We start from the raw sequence: 9,304 nt of genomic DNA, 5'->3' as shown, positions 1-9,304 counted from the left end.
TATACTCATATTAACCCCTAGATCAGATTACCACCTCTCATACACATATATTCATTCCAGAAATTCGTCCAAACCTCTCCACACCCTTGCCGCAGCCAACAACCACCTTTCTCCTTAGTTTTAAGCCTTGCCGCACCATCCCCTTCCCTTAAACACTACTACATCCCTCCATAACCATGCATCCATACACCTAAGGCCCTAAACCTGTCCCTAGACCTTTGCCGCACCAAGGAGGAGGAGAAGGAAGCTCGGAAGTTCATGCAATTCGAGTTCGCGTCACTGGAATTTCTAGGTGTTTCTTTTCCTTTGATTTCAATGTTTAATTTCAATTCTCTTTGTTTTGTGCGTATGAGGAACTAAACCCCCCCTTGGCTAGGGGGGGATTCGAAATACATGTTTATGCTTGCAATATGATTTGATTACTTCCAATTGCGTTTCATAAGTTGTGAATTCAATTTACTTATCTATGTGAATTACATTGATTTGTGTGTGTTGGTTGAGAGTGCACGCTTAATTATCATGCATAAATTGGATGATAGGATATAAGGAAATTTCACCTAATCGTTATGGAATTATATTCACAAGTAGTAAAGGTTGATGATCTCAATCGCGTTAAGTAAATTCTTGGCATAAGTTTCATGCAATCATAGTAACAAGTGCTTCGTCAACGCTTATGGTTTTCATAGAACTTAATGATTCTTGCTTGTATCTCTATTATGCAATCATGTAGGGGACTTGTAGGGAATGTTTTGGGTTGTCGTATGCAATCATCCAATTCAATAACGTTAGGAAAATCTGAGGGTTAATTAGTGCAATTCACGGTTAATCTGGGGCGTTGAGAATTCATGGTTTATTGAAAAGCAATTAGAAATCGTTTTGTGTGCAAGTATAACATGTGTAGAGATGAACCCCTTAGCTAGCTTCCCATCCATTCAATTCCATCAAATTCGTTTTTACAATCTGTTCTGATTCAAAAAGTTTGTTTTGTTTTTAAATTCGTCCAAAACCAATCCCCCTTTACTTTGTTGAGTCATAGTAGTTAGAATTCACTTTAGTTTGTGTTTTTTAAGTGTCTTAGGTCAAGTTAAAACCAATTTTCGTCCAAAGTTGTGTCTAGTGTTCAAAACTGCCCAAATTGTGTTTTTAAGGCAGTTTTGAGTGTTTTGGTGCTGTTTTGAGTCTTTTGGTTTGTTTTGGTGTTTTAAAGTTTAGTTTTGCATTCTTTGAGTCTAGTATAGTGTTTTAAACTTGTTTTTACGTATTTGAGTCAGTTTCCAAGTGATTAACAATCCCTCCTAATCCCCGGTCCAGAATGATCCCTACTTACATTCTTCACTACAATTGATAAAAAGAGGGTTTAATTTGTGTGCGTAGAATTTTCACATCAACCAGCAATAATGTAGCTCAAATTCGTATTTCGTGAAAATTGTACCTACTGCCTCTCACTTACAAATGAAGAAGAATATCATTAGATCGTAATATTAAATGGCATAAAAAAAATTAGAATTAGCAACTAAATAATTATGTAATAAAACATTGGTGCATGTTTAATACCTTGAGTGGAGAATTTTTTTCTAATTGGGAGACATGTAAAACGTGTACTGGATGTTTCATCTTTAACCATTGAGTGATATGAACTTGTGTACTTGCCACAATAGTTCCATGATAATTCACATCACGCTTCATGAACAGTTATTTTTCCCGAATGACGAGAAGTTTGCGTTGTTAGAATAATTTCGATTAATATGATATTGTATGTATCACCTCTATTCGATTCAATAGGCGATCGGTACAACAATGTAGTCTAATGTTCCATTACAAACAAAAGGTATTGGATTAAGTGGGATATAGTGTGGCCCCTACAAATAATTGACCTACAATTTCACATGAAACCAGGTAAAAATATGAGATCTTCTTCACAAGGAATGTATTTGTTTCACCCTCTGAATTGCCTGCCTAACCCTGGTTGATGGCTCTTCATGCAAGAAGGCGGGGTTGTCAAACTGGGACGCCAAACTCGGTTCTCCAAGAAAGGCTCGGAATGAATCAGCCACTGAATATGAAAGCGACTCGAGGTTGTACCCTCCTTCCAAGAAAAACACGCATCGACCCCCACATAGATCTTTTGCAAGTTGTTGAATATTGGACGCCAACATGTAGTATGTTCCCGTCGTGAACTGCAGACTAGCTAGTGGATCCAATACATGAGCATCGTACCTAAAACAATTCCAGACACGATATGCATGTAATGAGATGTCCATTCTAGAGTTTTTTAGAGTAATAAAAATGAATTCAATTGTGAAATCAATTGAGGCTTTGGGCATAACTTGATTTTCATGGAACGTCAACTCACCCGGCAGAGACAAGAATGATATCTGGCTTAAACCTCTGAGCACATGGTACAATTATTTCATCAAAGATAGCTCTCATGGCAGCATCACCTGAGCCTCCAGGTAGAGGAAGATTTAGTGTTGTTCCTTCCCCATTGCCATGACCTACCTCGTCAAACTTACCAGTTCCAGGGTAACTTCCATCCTGAATCAACAAACAAACAAGGGAATAAATCTGTATTTCTCCAATGAACATCTAAAATTCACATTAATTCCAAGTGGCAATAAATAAATTCAAGGAAAAAGATCTAAAATTAGAAGACCAAAAACGGTTGGCTCACATCCTAAGTTTCTAACAGCTTAAACTTTTCAGAGTAATGGTAAACCAGCAAACTCTACATGGTATCGGAGCAGGAGACCATTGAACTTCACATGTTAGAGGCTACTTGTGAAGAAGGACCAAGTGTGAGTGTTGACGCAAACAATTTCTGGCCGCAACCTAACAGCAATGACTCGGTCTTCCAATATTAACAATTTCAGATTTTTTTTTTTTTTTTTCCTACTAAGAAGTGTACACGGTGGCTTCTTGTAAGAAAGTTTTTGTTTCTTCTCCCTGATTCTAACTTCCATAGCATTTAATCTGTAATTAAGTTGCTGCTGCAATATGGTCTTTGGTTCTGGTTCTGTCATATTATTGCCACTGGTCATTCTTTTTATGCTTATGTTGTCGTTCTACATGGTACGCCTGAGTACTTTATTTTCTTTTTTTGGCGAATAAAGATTCTGATTCAATACAAGAACACAATGTCAAGCCGCATCTTGCGGTCTCAGGGTAACTACTCTTTAATTCGCAAAACATGCGTATGAGATTCACACCAAACAAATTGACATTTAATTTTCAGATTTATGCTATAAGCTCACATCAGCGTGCAGTGACAGTCTCGCTATAGAGGATAAAATTTACTAATTGGAGACCAAAAATAAGGTACTTAGATGAGCATAACAAGTATGAACCAAAAAAGAGATGAACATAACAAGAATACATGACTAGATATGAAGACAAAACTGCATCAAAGTAGTACAAACCGAATCCTTACTTGGTGAGTTGACAGGAAAAAAATATCTGGATCCTCATAGAAAGCATCATTTGTCCCATTCCCATGATGGACATCAAAATCGATGATAAACACACGCTTTAAGCCATGCACTCGCTGAGCATAACGAGCTGCAATTGCAATATTTCCAAAAACACAAAACCCCATTGGACCCTTTGGAATAGCATGGTGTCCGGGAGGTCTTATCAAAGCAAAACCTATAGGTGGACTCTTGCTGAGCTTTGATTGTGCGACCTGAGATATGAAATAGGATGTAGTGTAAGACGGTACTAATAAAAACTTTTATTTTCTCTCAAAGAAGGGGATAATCAATTGAATGTGAATGCAAATGTATGGCCTATACACTTCAGCACACGTACTTAACATATATTACCAAGACAATGATTGAGGAATCACCACTGAATCAATTAAGGAAATTCCTGCTCCAGCTGCAACAAGGGACTCCTGGAACGTCTACATTATTAACAGGACAGTTGGATAAGCAAAATGGTAAACAGATGGCTTGCTTGGTATTCAACCGATAAATACAGTTTGTTAAATTTCCACGAGCTTGGAGAGATATGAAATGTCCAACGCAACACTTACATCAACAGTTGCGTATGTTGGTCCAGAACCTTCAATAAAAATAATTCCCTGTTGTGAGGCTTCATCCATAGCCTATAAGTTGGCAGAAGGAAGAGGTCAAGTTCGGGTTAGAGAAAGAGAACAATAAGATAACAAATAAAAAAGGGGTACCATCAGAGTTGTCCATTCTAAGAAAATCCTCAACAACTAAAGCCCCTAGTCAATATTAAAAAGGCGAAGGCAAAGCCAAGGCGTTTATGCATAGCCACGAGGCATGAAGCGATAGCCTCACAGTGCCTAAATTATATATATATATACATATATATATATATAATATAATACTTTGTAAAACAATCAAGCAAGCATGCCAAGCAATCAAATATTTGACCATTACTATTACTATTATTATTATTATTATTACTATTACTATTACTATTACTATTACTATTATTATTATTATTATTTTTCTATTTCACATCATAAAGTAACAATAAACTAATAAAAACTAAGTAAGAAACATAAACTTAGCATGACTTTTATAAAAACCCTGCTCAAAACAACAAATATAATATCAAACGCCCAGGTGGTGTCTCAACGACGCCTCAAGCACCTAGGCATGCCTTCAAAAACCTAGGCTAGTCTATAGCCCACTCCCACTTGGCAGATGCTGTTTTCTTGATAGCCCCGCAATGCTAATTTTTTAATACATTGCACCTAGTAGACAAAGGTTCTTTGTAACCCTCCATAATATTACGATGGAAAAAGCCCTATATTATTAGCAAGCGAGCGTAGCCCTGTTTTTTTTTTTCAACCAAGTCAAGTTTCTCGCTTGTTAGTCTTGCCCCTACCTATATTTATGGGATATTTGATGAAGCATAGGTTTGGAACCCTATACAAGGGCTTTTCTCCAACCTGTACAGGTGAGACATCAGCAAACAAAGAAAAAAATAAGTTCCAGTGCCAATTGATTTCCAGTACCGTCAATGTGGTATATTCACTTATAGAAAAGAAAGAGAAAACACCATATGCAAGGAAAGGTTGAGATAAGCAAAGACCTAAAATAAGGGATGCAATCCAGCCTCCACAAAATTTTCTAGTACAACTGAATAAGGAGTCTCTTTTGCAATGTAAGGCAGCATGCAAGGGATTATTTTGCATGATTTTAGCAATACTAAGTTCTATCCACTAACTTAGAAGAATATAAGTTTTTACTGCTCCTTGATCATCTGATTGCATTCACTCAACAAGCAAGCATGGTATTTAACAAAAAGAATGTCAAGTACAGCGCACTTCAACTTCAAGGACAAAACGAGCAATTACATAATAGAACAAGAAACATCTCCGTCAATTGCAAAATGTCAAGGAGCATGTTGGTGAATTAAATTCTTAAAATTTCTAGATGAAACATGAAATTAATCTTTTCATTAACCCCGTTCCCCTCCTCAAAGAAACACTAGCAACAGTAAAAAAAAAAAAATTCTATCCATAATTCTGTCAGATTTCAGGCACATAATACAATCCAAGAGAGGGACAAGTAAGGTAGGGTGGTGAAAAGCAGGGGGCAAAAAAATAGTGTAATAGAAAAATAAAACTGCAATGGGTAATTTAAAGATACCTTCTCCAGGCCTGATACATAAGCTCTTGTATGAACACTTGCTATATCATCCAATGACGCTGACTTGAAAGTTTCAAGTTCAATAACATCTGAGCCACGAAACTGAGGTATGAAACAATAAAGGATTTAAAAGATTGGAATTTTAAATGCTTTATTTTTAATTAAGAAAATAGAACTTGAATCATAGGCATAAGGAACTCATTCATAGAGATACGCATATGGCCGAAGCCAATTCCTTCTTTATCTATCCATTGTGATAGTCAAGCAACTCTATCAAGAACTTAATTCCAAATCTACAATAAAAGTCAAGGAATATTGAATTGGCAAATAGCTATGTGAGGCAAATGATTATTGGTGGGTATTATTACCAAATGATATCATGAGTCATGTCAAAAAGTAGTAGATATGTTAACCAAAGGACTTGCAAGGGATTTGGTGCTGGAAATCAAAGGGGATAAGACTAAAGCCATTTCCAATGATCACCAATGGTGGCACTTATCAGTTGAAACATCAATCGAATCCAGAGTAAAGCACATCATATGTATTGATTGGAAGAAGTATAAAAGGTCATTATTATCTCCATCCTAAGGTAAAAGTTCTTGGTACCCATAATTAACCGAGGAGGCTGAGTTATGGCTGTTAATAGGCATGTTTATAGGGGTAGTTCATGCCACCTATATGAGTTTAGAGAAGTAATGCCACTCCCAATCATCTGGGCTTGTCTTCTTTTCAGCATCAAGAAAATATGATATAGACGCAAGGCCCATGAACTGTCGGCTACTTGAACACCCATAAAAGAAAACGCTGGTCTGTGACTATATTTGATTAGTTATCTAGGGCCACAAGATCAAGGCATAGCTATTTCTCCAAGTTTTCAACTCAAACCCTGGTTTATTAGTTTAAGGTATACAGTCCCTGTTTTGAGCTTAGGCATTAGAGGTAATCCCTATTGTACTTTTTACACATTTTTTATTCTAGTCTGAGCAGGGTTCCTTTGATTAGTAAAGAAAACTATCGACCAAGGCTTAGGGTTTAAGGTCTAGCTTGTGAGCAGACTGATTGACGTTGAAAAATAAACAAGCAACTGCTCAGTGGCTGCTCAATCAGCTCAAGTGCATTGATGTCTGCACTTCTGAACCTTATGGGAAATTCAATTAGAATGATAAGGAGATGGCCACCAAGCATTCGTACCATAGTTTATCAAACTTTCTTATAGAGAACTGTAAGATATTCCCTGATTCGGCTTGCCAAACTAATGTTGATAAATAAACAGTCAATTATTCAAGTCACAGTGAAAAATGGCACAAAAATTGAGGGTCCGTCAGTTGATGACATATAAAAATAGTGTATAGCGACTCGTACCTTAGGCGAGAGCTCCAACATTTCAAGAGCATTCACTATTGCAGGAACTCTAAAATGAGATTCTGGATGAGCCTCCTGTTACGGTAATAAATTCAAAAAACAACTGGAGTTGTCGAGGAATATAACAGTGACATGAAAGAAAGATATGAGCATAGAAACGTTACAACCATCAATGAAAGAGAAAAATATCAAGGTAAACGTTTTTATAACTTGGAGAACTAATCAACCAACGGACTAATGGTTGGGATGGGAACAAAAAAATTCTGATGAGAGAATCTACTTCCGCTAAACAGTTAAAAGTATCCAAATGTGGAAATACTAATGCAACACGAGACTAGTAGAAGTCTAGGGTCTCCATACAGTTTATCACCATCTAACATCATTCTAATGCGAATCTGTAGGGAAAAAAAAGGGCATCCTCTTTAGAAGTTCTCTATATATGTAGGTAGGTATTAATGCATGCATCTCTTTATAGATTTATAAATGTATGAAACATGCTGCCATGTGCAACTAAACTAAAGGCTTTAGATTGAGTTTAACTCCATCTACAAGCGTCGTTGTGTGCCCCCAAAATATAACTTGGAAGGAACATAATGCAATGCTAGCAAGTGTAAGAAAAACAAGAAGAGTTCTAAAGAAATGAACTAAAACAGCAAAACTGACCAGCTGAGTGGTACCTTATTATGGCCCATGGCAGGAGCTACAGCATAAATCACACGCGCATCACTTAATTTCTTATTAACAGGTATAAAGGGATCCTCCCCCGTACCATTCGAACAAGAAATAGGAGTTTCTGCTTTTTGAGAGAAACATCTCCTTCCTCGCCAACTCTTATTCAAAATTCTGTCTCTCACAAATTTTGCATCCAAGTCAAATCTACCATGGCTCTTCCACTTGCACAAATGCTTTCGTACCAAAAACAACGCATTACCTAAGACAGGCACAATAGCAATCACAACTATCAGACTAAATACCAAACAATACACATTTTGTGTAAGCCAGCACAAGAGTGGCGTTCCCATGATTTAGAAGAATAATATATAATATACAAGGAAATTTAGGGGCCTATTGGTCGAACAGATACAAGCTCCTATTTAGCTTGTTATAAACCAGCTGGCCAGGCTCAAGCTCAAGTCTTGCACAAACTGTTTCATAAGCCCAACCGAACCATGAAACACAATTCAATTGCCAGTTCAAAGCAAACCTGGACAAATTTCACTCCATTCCAATTTAACACACAATATCAGTTCAAATTTATAAAACTTAATGAGATTTAGCAGTCCTGTGATTAACTATCATGTCCTGCACGTATCTCTTAACTACGACAGAGTGTAAAATGGTACAAAAGAGTTTCTGAAGCCTTCTTCCCATGAGAAAAATTATACCATTTGCCTCATTTGACATTACAAAAGCATGCCACGGTTTGATTTAGGTTAAATCCCCTAAATATCTCCGTCGTCACTCGTCACCTTCTGTCGTGCCTTGTTTACATAGTTGATTATTATTCGTAGCATGGGTAATTCCGTTGGTTATTATTTCCTGTCATTCCCTATCATGCATCTTCTAGTTTCATGTATCTTGTATAAATATTAGGCTTTGCCCCTGTGAATAAACACTAAATTTCGATGAATTATTCTCGATTATAACTTAGCATCCGTAGAATTAATAATATAATCAATGTTCCAACACAAAAAATTGTTCTGTTCCCCATTTGGAACTCGACTTAAGAATTAATAATTCCACAAATATAACTTGAAGGTAGAAACACATGTAGTCAAGCTTTTCATTTGGTGTGGGAATTACAAACTAAACTAATGAAAAAATTGATACAACAACCCAATTTCGTTGCTAATTACAGAGAAATACACATCAATGCAACCAAACCAAAAATTAAGCAGCGTTAACCGTCGCAGATGACATCAATTAATTCAACACAGATTATCAGAAACCGACTGGAAAATGGTTACAAATTCAAAGAATTTAGAGTTATCTGAGCAGAGAAGCTATAGATTATGCTGCTGCCCGACTCTGTGTCTCTCTGTGTGTGGGCGCCTATGAGAGAGAGAGAGAGAGAGAGAGGAGTACTACCGGTGAGTGATGACGAAATAGGGAATGAAAGGAGTTCCATTGCGATTGGCAAAACTATGGTTGCCAGGAAAAACCGTATACTTAGAAATCTCTTCTCTACAGCCAGAGCTCGGGGAAACAATGTTTTCGACAAATATAATTACACAAAATTGCCCGACACAAAAAAAAGAAAAAAAAAAAAAATTCTACTAAACCCATTAGAATTCTAATGTTTTATTCTTCCATCCATT

The 9,304-nt window shown here is 36.8% G+C and overlaps 1 protein-coding gene across 1 annotated transcript; it reads right to left on the bottom strand.

The window, feature by feature from the left end:
- Positions 1–1,716: 1,716 nt before the first annotated feature.
- LOC125473269 (histone deacetylase 14, chloroplastic) lies at positions 1,717–9,229 on the bottom strand. Its single transcript, XM_048575849.1, has 9 exons — positions 9,075–9,229; positions 7,664–7,917; positions 6,987–7,061; positions 5,625–5,726; positions 4,031–4,102; positions 3,842–3,898; positions 3,428–3,679; positions 2,354–2,535; positions 1,717–2,217 (listed from the first exon to the last, which is right to left on the bottom strand). The coding sequence occupies exons 1-9, from the start codon at positions 9,112–9,114 to the stop codon at positions 1,917–1,919; spliced, it is 1,335 nt and encodes a 444-aa protein (XP_048431806.1). The 5' UTR covers positions 9,115–9,229; the 3' UTR covers positions 1,717–1,916.
- Positions 9,230–9,304: the final 75 nt, after the last annotated feature.

The sequence above is a fragment of a genome, unplaced genomic scaffold (genome assembly GCF_019419815.1).
Source record: "Pyrus x bretschneideri cultivar Hongxiangsu unplaced genomic scaffold, Pyrus_bretschneideri_v1 Contig80, whole genome shotgun sequence".
In the NCBI taxonomy this organism is placed as follows: Eukaryota; Viridiplantae; Streptophyta; class Magnoliopsida; order Rosales; family Rosaceae; genus Pyrus; species Pyrus x bretschneideri.
The sequence above is the reverse complement of the archived record's forward strand: the minus strand, read 5'-3'. Positions and strand labels throughout refer to the sequence as shown.